We start from the raw sequence: 20,359 nt of genomic DNA, 5'->3' as shown, positions 1-20,359 counted from the left end.
ATCCATGGTTAAGAGGTCAATTTATTATGTAACAAACGGTGTCCACATAAAAGCAGCTGACGCATCTCTTCCACTGACTTGCATTCACACAGAAGGGCCTCTGGTCTGGTGATGAGTTCCTCTGGGGGAGGAGCTCTCGAAGAGGGAGTGTCACAACATCCGGGCATTTGTGACGCGCATGACAGCCGTTGTAAAACTCAAGACGACAGTAAATACCAAAGAGAAGCGGACGGTCCGTCAACAAATACATGTATCTGTCAGACACAACAGAGGAGGTATTCGTGATTTTAAAGCTCACAGGGGTCTATACAAATACGAACACGATGTCTCGCCATCATTAAATGGTAAGTGAATGTAATTCGTTTTTATTCGGTGTTTGATAGCACTATGCTATCGCCTCAGCTTTAGGCCTCAGTCACCTGTTGTACCATTCATAAATGCTTTATCAGCTTTAAAATGAACACTGTACAGTAGGAATTATGTTTAAAGTTTTGAATGGCTTTAGGTGTCAATACTTCTGCACTCTAAAGCAGTTTCAGGTATAACGTAACTGAGTTAGCAGTGCGTGAATCAATTGGACACTACGACTGTGTTTCAAAACCTATAGAGATGCCTACCTAGACAGCACTTTTGGCCATCCTAGGCATATGCAGCGTGCCCTGTCTAGGTAGGCTGAACCTAGGCTAGAGTTTAATTAATATAACATATTTATTACTGCAGTAGCTTATTATGATCATCATAACCTTTTTATTTAGTGTTAAATGTCTTGTGAGCTTTAGAAAGGCATATCTAGACTTGCCACAAAAGGCATGATGTTTTATGGCCTTGAACTATCATTATTAAATATATTTTTATGGAAGATCACCATGTAGCTGTTACAAGTTTTAATTATGCAGTTTAAGTTATGTTGATGTTTATAACAATTCTCAGATGTTCCTCATGCATGTGTACTAATGCACTGATGTTTCTCTAGTGTGCAGATGAAACCTTGAAATCCAGAGAGTTTCACGCTTCCACCCAGCAGTCTCTTCACCGCCTTGGCACTTAACATATGTTTTTACATGAGGAGGGGAGAGAAACCCGAGGGATACAGACAAATGCGACCCCAGACGTTCCCTGCGAGCAACTATGGTGGCAATAGCCAGCAAATGCTGCAGGAGATCCGAGAGAGCTTGCGGAACCTCTCCCGGCCGCCAGATCCTCCCAAAACGGACGTGACGGTTGGAAAGGGACCGCCGGACGATCCCAGACAACAAGGGCGCAGCAACAACCCCAGGAACCCCCACCATCACAGAGCCCTGCAGGAGATCCGCAGATCACTCATGCCATTTGCTAATGAAACTACCTCCAGTGGATACACTGCAGATATCAACAGACACATGCTGCAAGAGCTGCAGGATGCTGGCTTTGATGAGGTAAAGGACCTTGCTGAATTTGGTCGGAGCGAGCATATTGAGAGAAGTTTGTATACTCTTCTCCCCTAATGCGTCATAACAATCATTTGTGCCGGGAATGTTCTCTACTGTCACTTTATAATTTCACTTATTTGAGGAATGACAGAAATGGTATGTTGCCAGACCAGCTCTGGAAAAAGCAAGCTCAACTTGTCACTCAAATGCTCATTAACACAGTGGGTGTGATGTACATATTTAGGGTTTTTTTCCCCTCCAATAAGATTGATTACTTGCTTTTTCATGTGGTGGATGTGCAAAAATGTTTTCAAAACAAATTTTGGTTTCTTACTTTGGTTGTACAGGCAGACAACCATTATTTTAACCTTCCAGGTTTATTTAATGTTATTATAGAAATTACTAAACTGAGAATACTTTGTAAAAGATGATGTATAGTCAGAAACCTAGAGAGCGTGATGAGGACTCCATGTGAAGTCTGTCTGTACATTATCTTAATTTGTACGTAGTTGCTTGCCAAACAACTAATAGTTGGAGGATATACAATATTGACTGCAGATTGTTTTGTTTTGTGACAAGAGCATGTGCAATGATATGAGGTGATGTGAAACTAGCACAGCTATGTGCTGTCGAAAATCGATTTCCCCGGACAAATATCGCACACCAATGCCATTGACCAATTACTGGCAAATATTCCGAAGAGCCATGAAATAATAAAACCGTATCACATAAATGCAAATGAAATTTTCGGGAGCTTATAGTCTGTTAGCAGCTTTGCATGTTTTGTCCAGGATTTTTAACCTTTTTCATTTAAACCATTACTCCACTTTCAGAATAAAAATTTCCTGATAATTTACGCACCCCCATGTCATCCAAGATATTCATGTCTTTCTTTCTTCAGTTGCAAAGAAATTAAGTTTTTTGAGGAAAACATTGCAGGATTTTTCTCCATATAGTGGACTTCAACGGTGCTCAAAGGGCTTTACACCATCCGAGGAAGTGAAGTATCTAGTGAAGTGATTGGTCATTTAAAAAAAAAAAAAAAAAATATATATATATATACATATATATCAAGACAGGGTAGATCAAATAACTCCCATCTCATTCTCTCCTCCAATATCAAACGACGTAGGACGATTTTGAAGTTGGAGGAGAAAATAAGATGGGAGTTTTTCGACCTACCCTGTCTTGAACTGGAGCGCTCAGAGTGTGCTTTGCTGAGCTTGACAAGATGAGGATTTGAGGTTAAAAATTATATAAATCGTAATTTTTTATTTTTTTAGGAAATAATAAAATAACTAATTGTTTCACTAGATAAGACCCTTATTCCTTAACTGGGATTGTGTAGAGTCCTTTGAAGCTGCATTGAAATTGCATTTTTACCCTCCGATCCATTGAGCACCATTGAAGTCCACTCTATGAAAAAAAAATCCTGGAATGTTTTCCTCAAAAAACTTAATTTCTTTGCGACGGAAGAAGTAAATTAGTAAATTATTGAATAAATTATTAGGGAAGTTGAGTACTCCTTTAAGTAACATTTAATGAGTGCCATTATGTTCTATTGATTCTCAGTCATATTAATACATACATGTGTGTGTTTGTACAGGACATGGTGGTTCGTGCTCTGAAGCAGACTAACAGCCATAGCGTGGAGGCAGCCATAGAGTACATCAGTAGGATGAACTTCCAGGAGCCTGCGAGGGAGCAGATAGCAGCACGACCTGTCAACACGGCCATTATACAAGCAGGTTGGTATACCACTAAGCCACATCCATAATTTGATATATTCATTCAATTTGATAGCAAAATAACATTTAGTTATGAATTACTGGAAGTGTTTAGGGTTTGCATTATAGAATGAAGTACTCTTGACAATTTTAGTAGATTATCTAGCTATTCCAGGCATGCTAAAATTTGCATAATAAATGCTATTCTGAACATAGCTGTTGATTAGCTATGGTAGAAATCCAGGAGGGGAACTAAGGACCTCTGAAATAGAGAATATTGTGCTATAATACTTTGTTATCGTAGACTCAGAACTAACACAATTATAACAGCGTTAACATCAGCAGATATTTCTTGAAAAGAACAGTATGAAGCATAGTAATTATGTGACACAAAGAAATGTGCTTGAAGGTAAAAGAGAGAATCTCTTCCTCCTTGCTTCTAGTTACAGCCCAAAATACATTGCTAAACATCAAAAGGAATGTTGGAAGATACAGTACAGGTTAATCAAATCTTGTAAATATCTTAATCAGTGTTTTTTTTTTTTTTAGGCTTTGGTAGATGTCAGTAAAACAAATGTCAGATATTGTATTTAACTAACAATGCCATTAGGTGTCCATAGCTTGTTACTTAACCTTTTTCTGATGGATTATTAATATATGTTTAAATAAATGTGACCCTGGACCACAAAACTAGTCTTAAGTAGCATAGGTATATTTGTAGCAATAGCCAAAATACATTGCATGGGTCAAAATAATTGAATTTTCTTTTATATTAAAAAATCACGAGGATATTAAGTAAAGATAATGTTCCATGAAGGTATTTTATAAATTTTCTTACCGTAAATATATCAAAACTTAATTTTTGATTGGTAATTTGAATTAAGAACTTCATTTGAACAGGCGACTTTCTCAACATTAAAAAAATGTTCTCAGTATTTTAATATGCATTACTAAGAACTTAATTTGAACAACTTCAAAGGCGATTTTTCTTTCAGATTATTACATTTTTGTATTTAACAATCCATACATCAGTGGAAAGCTCATTTTTTCTTATGTAAAAATCTCAATTAAAAAAAAAAATTACCCTTATGACTGGTTTTGTGGTCCATGGTCACAAATGTCATTAAAACAATTTTATGACAGCCACCTTTAAAATAAACCTAATAATATCATTAAATATAAATGCTGCTTGCTGGAATTTAAATATTTGAATGCAACTTAGTTTTTGAGTGTTGAATATTTTATCTAAAAAGCAAATAGCAATTAAATTTTGGTTTGGACTTCTTAATTGTAACCTTTAATATTACAGCAATGTACCAACTGACAGGGTTCCCTGTAAAGCTTAAAGGATTAGTTCACTTTCAGAACAAAAATTTACAGATAATTTACTCACCACCCTGTCATTCAAGATGTTCATGACTTTCTTTTTTCAGTCATAAAGACTGAAAAGATTGAGGATTCTGGATTCTAGGATTTTTTAGCATATAGTGGACTTCTATGGTGCCTACGAACTTCCAAAACCCAGGTTAAATGCAGCTTCAAAAGGTTCTAAACACTCCAGCCGAAGAAAAAGTGTCTTATCTAGAGAAACGATTGGTAATTTTTGTAAATAAATTAATATTTGTACACGTTTTACCCACAAATGCTTGTCTTGTCTGCATTGTGCATGCGTACTGTGTGCACTTCCATCCAAGACAGTTAGGGTAGGTCAAAAAACTCCAATCTCAATTTCTCCTCTAACTTTAAAATAATCGCCGCTGAAGTACCGACCCAGTGTTTACAAAGTGAACATGCAAAAAACGCCCTTTACAAAAAAAGGTAAAACGGCGATGTAGGACGATTTTGAAGGCAGAGGAGAAAATGAGATGTAAACTGTCTTGAAGAGGAGTGCACAGAGTATGCATCCGTGTCGCAGAGCTAGACAAGGCGAGCTTTTGAGGTTAAAAAGTATATAGATATTAATTTATGAAAACGACTGATTGTTTCACTAGATAAGACTTTTCTTCCTCGGCTGGGATTGTTTGAGCCCTTTGAAGCTGCATTTAAACTGTATTTTGGAAGTTCAAACTCATGGGCACCATAGAAGTCCACTATATGAAGAAAATTCCTGAAATGTTTTCCTCAAAAAATAATTTCTTTACAACTGAAGAAAGAAAAAATCTTACATGACAAGAAGGTGAGCAAATGATCTGTACATTTTTGTTCTGGAAGTGGACTAATCCTTCAGTTTAAGAATCGCCCTCCCAGGTTTCCCTAGAATAGTTCACCTAAAATCTAAATAAACAATTTGTTAATAGGACTATTAAAATTCTGCTCAGGTTCCTGTTGTTGATGTATGAATGTTTCCTCTCTAGGACCATCCCAAATTCCATTAATGCGGCGCCAAAGCTGGAAGGGTTCAAAGGAATCTCTGGCCCCACAGCGACACAGTGCTCTAATGACTGATGGCATGATTTACCGTCCCAGTAGCCCTGGACCTCAAAGTGACCTCTCACGGCCTGCTACCTTTTCTCAAAATCTTGCTGCTGGACCTAGCGGTCAACGAGTGAACCCTCCACTTCCACGACAGGTGCGTAGCATCACTCCTCCTCCCTCCTCATGGGACTCCAATCCCTCAACCAAGCGGTATTCTGGGAACTTGGATTACCTGGTGCCTCGGATCTCTCCTGTGCCTCAGGGGCCCCGACCAGACAGCTATATAAACCCTCCGCCCCAGGCGCAGCGAGGGATCAGTCCGGTGCCTGTGGGTCGGCAACCCATCATCATGCAAAACTCCGGGGGCAACAAGTTCACCTTCCCTCCATCGTGGCCTCAGAATGGCAACATGCAAAGCGAGTATGTGGGCATTAATAGTGGCCGGCAACCGCCACCACCTCCGTATCCCATGCACCAGACTAACCGACAGAGCCCTACGGCCCAGCAGATGCAATCCAGCGCTCTTGCAGCGCCCTCAAATGGAGCCAACCTTCCCCAAAGCATGCTGGTGCCTAACCGCAATAGCCACAACCTTGATATGTACAACCTTGGGGTACTACCTCAGGTCAGATCTCCTGTGCAGCAGCCTCAGACTTCCCCTGGCCACAGCACCAATCAGGACGTTCCTTCGTCATGGCCCCACAATGTGCCAGGACGCTCCAACTCCTTCACAAATGCCCAACCCAGTGGACGTCAGTGCTCATCTGTGCCCAGCTCTCAACCTTCCGGCACTACCGTCACCACCATTACACAGGCCCCCATTTTGCAGCCAGTAAAGAGTATGCGTGTGCAAAAGCCAGAGCTGCACACTGCCGTAGCCCCTACACACCCACCTTGGATGCAGCAGCCACCTCCTCCAGCCACTGCGTATCAAGAGCCGTCTGCTCCCACGGTTGCCCCCGAAGTCCCTAGCTACCAAGGCCCACCCCCTCCTTATCCTAAACACCTGCTACAACAGCCGCCTCCACCAGGGTACGAGCCCAACCCTGGCCTAAGACCAAGCAACAAAGAGGAGGATGGCATGGACAATGATAATGACACTGACAGCACCTGCTCCAGTGAGCGTGCTGAGGGCTCTGAGGAACGTGAGAAAAAACTGATCACGACATCTCCCGTGCCGGTGCGGCGTTGTAAACGTGACGAGGAGCGCAAGGGGGAAGCCAGAGTTCCTATGTACTCCCCACAGGCGTTTAAGTTCTTCATGGAGCAGCATGTGGAGAACATCCTGAAGAATCACCAGCAGAGGATCCGAAGGAAGAAGCAGTTGGAGAGCGAGATGCAGCGGGTTAGCGTGCATTTCTTCACTGCCACTTCCTCACAATGTTCCGTGCTCCTCTGCTTTGCTGTTTACTTTCTATTGACTTTTAACTTTTCCCTACTTTCTTTCATTATTCTTTTCTGCTTTCTTATTCTCCCTTTCTCTTGTCTGTCTTTCTTCCGTATCTTTTAGTTTGTGGATCTCCTCCATAAGCCTACTTTCTTTTCTATGTGTGATCAACTGGTTTTCATAGTTTAAAGGTTTCTTCTGGAGTAGTCTTCACTCAACAGTGGTAAAGTAAGACCCTGTCAGTTGGATAGCATGTGTATGTTCCTCAAATGTTCTTATGAGCTCTGTTCTAAAGCCTATTGAGGTGCCTACTTACACAACTTTTTAATACTTCTACAGTGTGATGACTTTAGTGAGTTCACTCTAATAGATTTTTACATAATTTTTATGCACGCTCTGTATTTTTTTTTATGCTAATCAGAATATTGTGGTGTTTGGTTAACAGTTTGCTAATAATAGTCTTTATTTGAAATTAAGACTCAACTTCTCTGCCCAGGATGTGATGAGTGCTGTTTGTAGGAAACAAAGAGCGTTTCAGATAGGTCATTAAGGAATTCTTGTAAAGGTTATCGGTCACTTAGGATGTCCTGTGAAGCTAACTATCTAGACAGTATACTGCAAGGCACCTCACTAGGTTTTAGAACGGAGCTACAATCTTAAGGGTTTCCTGCATCTCTGATAAAATTCACATCTACAGCTGAGGTCAAAAGTTTACATCCCCCTTTCAGAATATGCAAAATGTTAATTATTTTACCAAAACAAGAGAGATCATACACAACGTATGTTATTGTTTATTTAGCACTGACCTGAATAAGGTATTTCACATAAAAGATGTTTACATATAGTCCACAAGAGAAAATAATAGTTGAATTTATAAAAATGACCTAAAAATTTGAGTCCCTTGTTTGTCCTGAACAGTTAAACTGCCTACTGTTCTTCAGAAAAATCCTTTAGGTCCCACAAATTCTTTCCAACAATGACTGTATGATTTTTAGATCCATCTTTTCAAAATTAGGACAGCTGAGGGACTTTACAGAGGGTTTAAATGCTCACTGATGCTCCACTTTTTAACAGGGTCATTTTTTTATACATTTTCTCTTGTGGACTACATCTTTTTATGTGAAATATCATATTCAGGTCATTACTAAATAAACAATAATATGCAGTTTGTATGATCCCTCTTATTTTGGTAAAATAATTAACATGTTGCAGATTCTGAAAAGGGGATGTAAACTTTTGACCTCAACTGTATGCCTGTGTGGGATATATCTTTTCACATTTTCTTTGCTGATTATTGTGTGTGGAGTAGTGATGTGTATGAATGGAGCAATGTGCAACAGTTTTACTGGTAACTAATGAAGTATTAGTTCAGTCAAAATATATATTAAACAACCCGATTTCAGGTTAAGGTTAGAAGAGGTAATATGAGATGCATGCTTATGTATTAAAATGCACATGAAATGAAATCCAGACAGACAGCGAGTGACACTGTGTATCAGGTATGCTGAAGGAAACATATTACAGTTGAAAGTCAAGCCACATTGCAAATTCAATTTGACATTGCATACATTTGCTTAGTTGTGCAAGCACAATATCAATGATAAAAATGAACTTGATATTGAAATAGTGGTCATTTTAAATCACTGTAGGAAACCCTGTGCATTGCATGCATTGCTGTTTTTCAGTGCTGAATGCTGCCTGCAAAAGTTGTGAATATTACATGACTGATTAGTGTGTATGTTGTCTGAAATAATTTCAGAAGTTCATTTAATCTGTGTCTTTGTGTGTTGTGTGAGCAAGTTTGTCTGTATTTATGTCTTAAGTATCTGTTTGGGCTGGTATCTAAACATGTTTTATGTGTTCAGGTGGGACTTTCAAGTGATGCACAGGAGCAGATGCGCATGATGCTGTGCCAGAAAGAATCCAACTACATCCGCCTCAAACGCGCCAAAATGGACAAATGCATGTTTGAGAAGATCAAGACTTTGGGAATCGGGGCGTTTGGAGAAGTGTGTTTGGCTCGGAAAGTGGACACTGGTGCACTATATGCCATGAAAACCCTCAGAAAAAAAGATGTCCTGTTAAGGAACCAGGTTGCTCATGTGAAAGCTGAGCGGGATATTCTCGCTGAAGCTGATAATGAGTGGGTTGTCCGGTTGTACTACTCGTTTCAGGATAAAGATAACCTGTATTTTGTCATGGACTACATCCCTGGTGGGGACATGATGAGTCTTTTGATCCGAATGGGCATTTTCCAAGAGGACTTGGCTCAGTTTTACATCGCAGAGCTCACCTGTGCTGTGGAAAGCGTCCACAAAATGGGTTTCATCCATCGAGACATCAAACCTGACAACATCCTAATTGATCGTGATGGACATATTAAACTGACAGACTTTGGCCTGTGCACTGGCTTCCGATGGACTCACGACTCCAAATACTATCAAAGTGGTGAGCCTAACAACTCAAAAACCAAAACATATTTGAAAAACTGACCTGATTATTTTGTGCTATTAAAGCCAAATAGCTACTTTCTAAAATCTTGCCATTAGTTAACACAGTAAGTCAATGCATTACATATATACTGTTTACTACATTAGCGTTATTGTAATAAAGTTTAAAAATATATTACAATGGCAAAAAATGAAATATTTTACAAATTTGTCTACAACCCACTGCAAAATCACATTCAGGTCTGATTCCATTTTGACAAAGTGGTCACTTTTCACAATCGCATCAGTAATATTTATGGATCCTGAATGTATAGTTGAATTAAACATATTGGAGAATTGATAAAGGGCTTTGACTCAACTAGTCTAAGGTGTTGAACTTTCTGTATCTTTGTCTTGTCAGGTGATCATGTGCGTCAGGACAGTATGGACTTCAGTAAGGAGTGGGAGGATAGTGCTAACTGTCGCTGTGGAGACCGTCTAAAGCCACTGGAGCGCAGAGCCGCTAGACAACATCAGCGCTGTTTGGCACACTCATTGGTGGGCACTCCCAATTACATCGCACCTGAAGTTCTGCTACGCACAGGTATGGCCTACACAAAGTATCCAGTGGGTACCTACTAACACCTACTAATGGACAATAATAAACTTTGTTTGTGACCCGTGCTGGCAAAATGAGTCGGAATGCGCACAGTCTGATTTGGAGCTACAGGCAAAAAAAGTGAAAAATGTTGTGTTTGAATTTGAGTTTTTCACAAAAATGAGTTCATTAAGCCCTCGTTTAGTGATTCCCAATGCTCCAAATAGTAATTAGACATCTAAAATGATCTGTATTTTTAGGTTATCTGAAAGGAGGAACCTTTTCTCTGCTCACTTCTGGATGACTGTTGCTGCTTCTTACCACAAGTTGTAGGACCAATGTTGCAAAGCACAGCATTCCAGCTTTGTGGATATTCATATCGAATTCTTGATGACATAAGTCAAACCAGTGAAATATGATTTTCAAACCCATGCTGATGAAAACAAAATGATAATGCTGACTGACATTTGCAAAGTGCGTACATAAGACGCGCCTCTCTGAGAACACGCAATCTCCTTATGAAGTACAGTATTGCTAAATATGTCTTGGAAATATTCACTCAAACATAATTTGTTATACGTGAACAGTTAGTTAATGGTTGGCGGAAAATCTGATGTGTAACATTATATTAGATCCATTTATTACAGTAGGTTTTAATATCAATCTGTTTCAATGTTAATCAACATGCTTTACAAATGTCATTTTTTATTTTCATCAGCATGGGTTTGATAATCATATTTCAGTGGTTTGCACTCATGTCATTGAGAATTCGATATGAATATTCAGAAAGCTGGAATGCTGTGCATACAAATAAAGAGCATTTTAGATGTTTAATTACTACTTGGAGCATTATGAACTTAATTAGGCTTAATGAACTAATTTTTGTGAAAACCTCAAATTTGAACAAAACTAATGTTTTTTTCCACTTCTTTTGCCTGTAGCTCAAAATAAGACTGCGCATTCTGACTCATTTTGCTAGCACAGGTCACACATATATATATATATATATATATATATAAATATATATATATATATACCTAAACATGTGATTCATGTTTGGATTACTGAAGTAGATGTGTCAATATAAAGCTTAAACGCACTTACCAGATGTGGACCATGATGTGCTCACTAGTAAATTAAATTTAAATGGACCATGTACCAAACTGTGGTGGAAGGCACAACAGAACTGTATGCTTTTACAATCTTGAGATTTCATGACCCTTTAAAGTAATATGATTTTGTTTCATCTATGTATTAACTTTTTTTTTTTTTTTTTTTTTTTTTTTAAATCCTAGGTTACACCCAGCTCTGTGATTGGTGGAGTGTGGGTGTTATCTTGTATGAGATGGTTGTTGGTCAGCCACCTTTTCTGGCAACGACTCCTCTCGAGACCCAGATGAAGGTGAGAATATATGTTGGTCCTTAAAGGTGGACATGTGTTTGGGCTCATCATATTGTAACACGCATATGCAGCATTAATTGCGCAAATTACGATTACTGGGTGGATGGCGCGCTACAAATAATGAATGGAAGACTTATTATTTCCAATCATTTGCTGTATTATACCGTAAATAAAACGGTATAGTCACTAGTCAATAGTCACTTATATATTTCAGAAAAGACAACAAATGTTAACGAGTTGAAGCCCACTTCAACCTTTAGAATAGTTTATTGTTGTTTTTAATTAAATACATATGAGATATTAAAGATTGTACGCCACAGTTTTTGTGGAGTAGGTGGTGGAATTTTCACAAAGAACAGTATAATTTAATTAAATGAATGTCTCATTGTGATCAAAAAGACAATTGATTCACAATTGAATTGAAAGGGTGTAAAAAACACATTGCAAGACACATTGTTTGTATTTCACTATAAAACCAACTTTATTCTTGAAACATTTCGACTTTATTCTTGTAATTTCGACTTTATTCTTTTAATTGTGACTTTATTCTCGTAATTTCTAGTTTATTCTCGTAATTTTGTCTTTATTCTCACAATTTTGACTTTATTCTCAAAACATTTAAACTTTATTTTTGAAGCATTTCGACTTTAGAATTCCAACTTTATTCTCAAGTAATTTCGACTTTGTTCTCGAAACACTTAGACTTAATTCTTGTAATTTCTAATTTATTCTCGAAGCATTTCAAATTTATTCTCAACATTTCGACTTTACTTTTGAAATATTTCGAATTTATTCTTGTAATTTCGACTTGAAGAACTCGAAGAATTTCGGCTTTATTCTTGAAGCATTTCGACTTTATTCTTGAAGCATTTCGACTTTATTCTTGAAGCATTTCGACTTTATTCTTGAAGCATTTCGACTTTATTCTTGAAGCATTTCGACTTTATTCTTGAAGCATTTCGACTTTATTCTTGAAGCATTTCGACTTTATTCTTTTAATTGTGACTTTATTCTTGTAATTTCTAGTTTATTCTCGTAATTTTGACTTTATTCTCAAAACATTTAAACTTTATTTTTGAAGCATTTTGACTTTAGAATTTCGACTTTATTCTCGTAACTTTGACTTTTTATTCTCGAAGCATTTCGAATTCTCAACATTTCGACTTTACTCTTGAAATATTTAGAATTTATTCTCAGTATTTCGACTTTATTCTCGAAGCATTTCGACTTTATTCTCGAAGCATTTCGACTTTGTTCTCGAAAAACTTCGATTTTATTCTTGTAACTGACTTTTCGAGAAGCATTTCGACTTTGCTCTTGAAATATTTAGAATTTATTCTCAACATTTCAACTTTATTCTCGAAGCATTTTGACTTTATTCTCGAAGCATTTCGACTTTGTTCTCGAAACACTTCGACTTTGTTCTCGAAACACTTCGATTTTATTCTTGTAACTTTGACTTTTCGCGAAGCATTTCGACTTTATTCTCAAAGCATTTTGACTTTATTCTCGTAACTTCGACTTTTTATTCTCGAAGCATTTCGACTTTATTCTCGAAACATTTCAACTCTATTCTTTAAATATTTTTACTTTATTCTTGAAGAATTTCGACTTTATTCTTGAAAGACTTCAACATTATTCTCGTATCTTCGACTTTAGCATTTTGACTTTATTCTTAAAACATTCCAGCTTTTTTCTAGAAGCATTTCGACTTTGTTCTTGTAATTTTAGATTTTTATTTTTTTTTATGTGGCACTAAAATGCCATCATACTATGTTTGCATAGCTACGCACAGAGTTAATTCACCTTGCTGTGTGTTTGTGTCCATCTCAGGTGATAAACTGGCAGACGTCCCTACACATCCCCTTTCAGGCCAAGCTGAGTCCGGAGGCCACCGACCTGATCCTGAAGCTCTGTCGTGGCCCAGAAGACCGGCTTGGGAAAAATGGAGCTGATGAGATTAAAGCACATCCATTCTTCAAAAGCATCGACTTCTCCACAGACCTGCGGCAGCAACACCATGCGCCTTACATCCCCAAAATTACACACTGCACTGACACCTCCAACTTTGACCCCGTTGACCCTGACAAACTCTGGAGCGACGAGGCTGACAGCAACCACAACGACACACTCAACCGCTGGTTCAAGAACGGTAAGCACCCGGAGCACGCCTTCTACGAGTTCACCTTCCGACGCTTCTTCGACGATAACGGCCACCCGTACAGCTGTCCCAAGCCCATCGAGTGCGAGGATTATGACGGGGAGGACGACGAGCCGCTCAACCCGTCCAAGGGGTTGGGGCCAGAACAGGGCCGGGATTTAGTGTATGTTTAGTGTGAATGCGTTGGGGGGGGGGGAAACTAACCCAGAAATCAAAAGAAACCAACCAGAAATTATATTTCGCTTGAGCATAAATCATGCCAGGACCATTCATATCAGCATTATTCATTTTAAACCTCAATTTCTCATTACTGTAATGTAAACAAATGTGTTTATTAATTAAAAACAATAGTGTTTTAGTATTTTTTTTTCGCTGCCTTTGTGATGAATGCATGAATTTGCATTATAGTCTTTTTTTAAACAATGAAAACTACAAACAGGAATTTTTGGGGGAAATGTGTTTAATTCTTACGAGCATGGCAACAATACTGGCAAAGAACTGGTTTGATTTTCATTATGCAAAATATAATTTCTTGTTTCTTTTGATTTATGGGTAACATCGGGGCATACTTTCACAAGACGGACCTGTGTAGGCTGTGAGTGTGTGAGGTGTTTTTATATATTTGTGTGTATGTTTTCTCTCTTCCATCTCTGGTGGTGACTGGTTGAGTCTGCCTTGACACTTTGTGCTGTATTTATTATTTTTCGTTCAGGACGCACTTGTCTGGTGCCTTTTAAACAACCGAGAATCTAATGATGCAGTGGAGCTCTGTATTTTTACTCCTCTTTAATTTATTTAAAGACTTTTTTTTTTTAATGGTAGCTGAAACGAGTTGAGTATTTTCTTTCTGAAATGATGTCTTTATTTATGATTGTGTGGATTTGTTTCTCATTCTGAGCGGCACAGGGCACTAGACTGCACAGGGACTTTTATTTTATGCTTTCTTTCACCAAAACTATGAGGGAGATCATCATGTACGCTGACTGTTCATTATACAAGTTCCCAAGAAAAAACTTTGTAAATGGTTGCTCTGTGTATTTTTTATTTATACACACAAAAATTGTATATATGTTAAGTTATGCAGTGTAAATTTGTACTCTTCTCCCTGTTTCTTAGTCCTAAGGGTTTAGGAAAGGAATCGTGGGCTAGATCCTGTTCTGTTCTACAGGATATGATGTCAAAACACGTTCTACAGTACATATCACTACAGATCCTGAGCAAAACACATTCGAGATCCCCTGCTCTGGTTTCTCTCCTTGTTAGGAAGAGATCTTGCTGTGTCACTACCAAAGCCTTCTGTTTTTCTGCAAGAACGGTCTTTTGGCATCATGTTTTATTATTTTAATTTTCTGAAATCTCTCTAATATCCTGTGCGTCTCATAATGTAATAAGGAACTTCTTTTCTTTTGATTAAACTGGTGGTCTTATTCCCAGGAAAAGCATCTGTAGCTACTTTGAGTGTAAATTTGGCTTGAATGGGAGAAAAGGATGTGGTGGTGATAAATAAAAGGTCTTAAGCACAAACCACATACTTCAGCGTCTAGTGTTTGTGTGACAAATTATGGTGTAATCATATTAACAGATTCTTTTTCAAAAGCAGGACATATTTACAAATGTGTTTGCTATGGTTAAAGTTACAGTGTATCTGGAAAGTATTCACAGCACTTCACTTTTTCCACATTTTATGTTACAGCCTTATTCCAAAATGGATTAAATTCATCATTTTCATGTTCTACAAACAATAGCCCATAATGACATAGTGATAGAAGTTTGTTTGAAATATTTGCATATTTATAAAAACTAAATGAAGAAAATCACAAGTATTCACAGCCTTTTATCTACCATTCTTCTTCTCATCTCTTCACCTCTGTCAGCTTGGATGGGGGCAGATACATGTTTTCAGGTTTGTCCAGAAATATTTGATTGGGTTCAAGCCCTGGCTCTGGCTGGGCCACTCAAGGGCATTCACAGAGATGTCTATAAGCCACTCTTGCTGTGTGTTTAGGATCATTGTCCTGTTGGAAGGTGAACATTCTGACCAATCTGAGGTTCTAAATGCTCTCTGTACTGGGTTTCTTCAAGGTTATCTCAATATTTTTGTGCGTTGAGCTTTTTTTCTACTCTGGTGAGTTCCTCAGTCCCTGCCACTGAAAAACAGCTCCACACAGCAAAACTTTACTTTTAGGATGGTACTCTGCAGGTGATGAACAGTGCCTGTTTTCCGTCAAACTTGGAATTGACGTTCATCAGACCAGAGAACCTTGCTTCTCACAGTCTAAGGGTCCTTTAGGTGTTTTTGTTTTGCAAATTCCAAGTGTGTTTTCACGTGTCTTCACTGAGGAGAGGATTGATTTTGGCCACACCTCAATAAAGCCTAGATTGGTTGAGTGTTGCAGTGATGTTTATCCTTCTGTAGGTTTCTACTACTCCACAATGATCATGAAGCTCAACTAGAGTGACCACCAGGTTCTTGGTCATCTCTCAAACCAAAGCTCTTCTCCATCAATTGCTCAGTTTGGCCAGGAGGCTAGCTCTAGGAACAGTTTTGGTTGTTTTAAACTTCTACTAAGGGTATTGGAGACTACATGCTTCTGTGAACCTTCAATGCAGCATATCTTCCCCAGGTGCATGGCAATCATGTTTCTGAGCTCTACAGACGTTTTGTTTTTTTACCTCAGGGCTTGGTTTTTGCTCTAATATGCATTTTAGCTGTTAGGCCTTTTAATATGATGTGTGTGTCTTAAATCAAACCCATTCAGGTGAATTTACCACCGGTTAACTCCACACAAACATCTAGAAGCAATATAAATGCTCCTGAGGTAATTTTCAAGGGTATGAATATATAAGTAAGTGTTTCCTAGTCTAATGAAACCAAACTTAACTTTTGGACCATAGATAGATAGATATAGTCATTATTAGCTTTTATAAAATGTAAGTTGAAATATAGATACAGTTCGATACTATTCAAGTAGGTGGCGATATGCAACAAAGACAGTCAATCCGCCACAAAATACAGACGAAGAACATTGCGACGTCACCGATTTTGACCAATAAAAACAAAAAAACAACTTATGTACCGGTGAGCTCTGCCCCCTTTGTTTCTCAACATGGCAGTGTCCCGATTACCACCAGCTGCTCTGAGTCTTAAACAGGTAAAAAAAAAAAAAAGTCACACGAGTGAACGCTTCTAAACGTCTATGTGGATTACGATGAGTTTCACAACAATGCTATTAGGGCGCGTTGTTGCGTTGAGCGCAAGTGAATGGAGCTGAACGCAGAATTAAAAGCTTGACGACGCAGCGGATAAATACATTTGTTTGATGCATTAATACATAAACCAACAACTGAGAATGTGTCATGTGTGTACAGCACATGTAGATGTTGTAGTCAAGCGTGTTTTCATGTGTTGTGGTCAGTTTTTGCAGAGACAGAAGGTTCTGGGCATTTACAGAGATCTGCTCCGAAACATCCGCAAAATACCGACCGAGTCTGATCGCATCTATTTAAGAGACTGGGCCAGAGAAGAGTTCAAGAGGAACAAGAGTGAAACAGACCAGGTGGGCTTTTCTTAAATTTAGCAACCTATAAATATAACCTTACATCGCTTGCTCAGCAGTGAATGGGTGCTGTCAGAATGAGAGTCCAAACTGTTGATAAAAACATCACTTTTTACTGGGTAAGTGTTGTTTTGGACTTGTATTTTGGCTTTAAAGTTAAAATGCCTTAATGATGAAGCTTTTTGCTTCACAAGATTGATGGACTGGATTGGTGTGGGTTATTTGTGGATTTTTGTAATGGTTTTATCAGATGTTTGGACTCTCATTCTGACGGCACCCATTCACTGCAGAGGAGCAAGTGATGTAATGCTACATTTCTTCAAATCTTTTCTGATTAAGAAGCAAACACTCTACATCTTGGATGGCCCGAGGGGTAATACATTTTGGGGGGAACTATTCCTTTTGCTGCTTAATTAGACATGTCCTCCTCCAAAAACCTTGCACTACAAAGAAGTGTACATTTACCTTTAATATGTGTTCACAAACAAAATACACTTACGTCGGTACTCACGGCACTGCTTTTCTTCTCAGTTGCATAACGTTTGTCATATTGCCAACAGCATTTGTTGCGATGTAGTCAGAAATTGCCAGCTCTCATAAAATGAATGATGTTAGTTAGTGTGAGCCCTGCTTATGACATTCCCCATTTACATTGTAAATTTTGCATGATTTTTCTCCTTAGGATGTGATTCGCATGATGATCACTCAAGCAAACAATCATCTGGAGGATTTGAGAAGATCTCTCGCGTTGGCTGGATGTTAGAACATTGACGGTTACCACAGACTTCCGATTTTAAATTTATCTGGAAATCGAACTGAAATGTTTAGTTATTAAAAGGATAGTTCAGACAGAAATGATAATTCTGTCATCAGATGTAATACTTTCATTTATCGAAATACAAGCCAAAATGTTTGTAGTAATTCTGTTTTGTCTCTCCATTGAAAGTCAACACAACCAACTTGCATGCTCTAAAAAGTGAAAACGAAAGTCTTCTGAAGAGGCACAACCCACTTCACAGTTGTGGACAAAAGTGGGATCAATCAAAATGCATGAATTAGATATTTCTATATTACACGAGTAGTTCATGAGTCCCTTGTTTGTCCTGAACAGTTAAGCTGCCCACTGTTCTTCAGAAAAATCCTTTAGGTCCCACAAAGCATTTGTGTGTATTTAAACCTTTTCTAACAATGACTGTACGATTTTCGAGATCCATCTTTTCACACCGAGGACAACTGAGGGACTCATATGCAACAATTACAGAAGATTCAAACGCTCACTGATGCTTTAGAAGGAAAAACCATGCATTAAGAGCTGGGGGGTGAATACTTTTTGAATTTGAAGATCAGGGTAAATTTAACTTATTTTGTCTTCTGGGAAACATGTAACTATCTTCTGTAGCCTCTGAAGGGCAGTACTAAATGAAAAAAATGTGATATTTAGGTCAAATAAGAAATATGTACACATTCTGGTCATAAGTTTTCACCCCCAGCTCTTAATGGTTAAATGGCTCATGGTTTTTCCTTTTAACCTTCTGTAATAGTTGCATAGGAGTCAAAATCGTACAGTCATTGTTGGAAAGGGTTCAAATCCACAGAAATGCTGAACAACCAAAGAATTTGTGGGACCTGAAAGGTTTTTCTGAAGAGCAGCAGGCAGTTTAACTGTTCAGGACAAACAAGGACCTCATGAACAACTATCACTAAACAAAACACACAACTGTGGATCGTCTCACATACATTTTCTCACATATAAACATTGATCAACTCGCATACATAGAGCGCGTAAAATTTGGTAAAAACAAAATCTCGTAATGCATGAGAACAAACCTGTTTGGTTCTGGTGCATCAACGAAGCACGTTTAAACTTTCGTTTACCGTATTAGTTGTGCAGCTCAATGTTTATATCTGAATAAAAGCCTAAATTAAATAAGTTCAAAGCAAAGTATGAAGGCATGTTTTATTGTGTCAAGTGTTATGAGTGATTAGACTTTAAATTGAGGGACAGAAATCTCAGGTTTTATTTCAATATCTTCATTTGTGTTTTTGAAGATGAACTTATAGATTTGGAACAGCATGCGTTTGAGTGACTGATGACAGAACTGTAATTTTTCGGTGAACTATTCCTTTAAAAAAGTGCACTGTAATGTAAAAGAAAATCTGATGTTTTATTGTGTATATATATTTATAATGCACGAGTGCTCATTCTTTTACTTTGCCAAATATTAATAAAAGCCAAATACATTCACTTTGAGTCCTAATTACAGCAAACGCTACATTGTGAAAACCAGTGAACATTCCACATCGATCCGAAACCATGAAAATATGATTGGCATGAATGGAAGTGTTTTGTACCTCAAAGCTATGTTTTTTCAAATCCATCATTACAAGCTGTAGAAAAATGTGGAACAACTGTAAATCTGTACTGAAAGTCCACGTCTCTCAAATAACCTGACAAATGGAGATGCCGTAAGGATGTTACAGTCTGCCTTGGGGGAAATGGTAGATAATGGATGAGGCATAAGCAGAGCACAACATCTTACAGTTGAGCATCACGGCACAAGAGGAGAGACTTTATTTTATAACAGCATTTGTAAATAGAAAATATGCAAAATGTTAGCCATTACTCTCTTGTGGATAAAGTACTCAAAAGGCAAATAAAGGACTCAGTAGTGCAACCTCATAGCCTGGGTGTCCCCATGCTGCCTTCCGCGCAGCGCGATTTTATTCACGCTGGAAGGTAGCATGGAAACCATGGACCAAATTTTCACCTCAGATAGGGAACCAATCACAGAACGGGGAGGGAGCAGCAAGACGATGACGCCTTATGCGTCGCGACTCACCGAAGCAGTTTGTTTATAACTATGGATCCAGCATGGCAGCAAGTTATCATTCGATGCAGCCGTTCACATGTCGCGCCTAAAAACGCGTGGAAAACGCTAGGCGCGTCGCTTTCTCCTTTCCAAACCGCTCTGTAGCTTGCGCATGGAAAACGCGAGCGCGTCGCAACCGCGTCGCTTCCATTATGCGCGCGCATACCGCGCGTCTACATTTGAAATAACGAACTTTAGCGCGCAAAAGACGCGACATGTGAACGGCCCCTTAGATAGTGTTCTAAGTAGTTTAGAACGCAAGTTTATTTTGAAAAAAGAGCAACTTTTGGCGTTAACCCATCGCTCTGTATACGTCATCCGGTATGATTGAAACGATTGGCTATGAGCTACGCACATGCGCATTTGATAGACATTCGTAGCACCCAATAAACGGCTCTGGGCAT

General features: G+C 38.4%; 2 protein-coding genes across 3 annotated transcripts; both read left to right on the top strand.

The window, feature by feature from the left end:
* Positions 1-202: 202 nt before the first annotated feature.
* lats1 (large tumor suppressor kinase 1) lies at positions 203-15,059 on the top strand. 2 transcript variants are annotated; one of them, XM_073816513.1, is made up of 8 exons: positions 203-344; positions 974-1,415; positions 3,016-3,157; positions 5,491-6,896; positions 8,804-9,386; positions 9,789-9,971; positions 11,261-11,367; positions 13,201-15,059. In XM_073816513.1, exons 2-8 carry the CDS (start codon positions 1,062-1,064, stop codon positions 13,699-13,701), a joined length of 3,276 nt encoding a protein of 1,091 aa, XP_073672614.1. In that variant the 5' UTR covers positions 203-344; positions 974-1,061; the 3' UTR covers positions 13,702-15,059. The 2 variants fall into 2 exon arrangements, with proteins under 2 accessions (XP_073672614.1, XP_073672615.1); XM_073816514.1 differs by lacking the exons at positions 9,789-9,971; positions 11,261-11,367; positions 13,201-15,059 and adding an exon at positions 7,062-7,166 and having other exon boundaries at positions 8,804-8,935.
* A 1,486-nt stretch (positions 15,060-16,545) lies between these two features.
* On the top strand, positions 16,546-19,330 carry lyrm2 (LYR motif containing 2). Its single transcript, XM_073816827.1, has 3 exons — positions 16,546-16,680; positions 16,945-17,085; positions 17,768-19,330. Exons 1-3 carry the CDS (start codon positions 16,636-16,638, stop codon positions 17,846-17,848), a joined length of 267 nt encoding a protein of 88 aa, XP_073672928.1. The 5' UTR covers positions 16,546-16,635; the 3' UTR covers positions 17,849-19,330.
* The last annotated feature ends 1,029 nt before the right edge of the window (positions 19,331-20,359 follow it).

This window comes from Garra rufa, chromosome 13 (genome assembly GCF_049309525.1).
Source record: "Garra rufa chromosome 13, GarRuf1.0, whole genome shotgun sequence".
Taxonomy (NCBI): domain Eukaryota; kingdom Metazoa; phylum Chordata; class Actinopteri; order Cypriniformes; family Cyprinidae; genus Garra; species Garra rufa.
The sequence above is the reverse complement of the archived record's forward strand: the minus strand, read 5'-3'. Positions and strand labels throughout refer to the sequence as shown.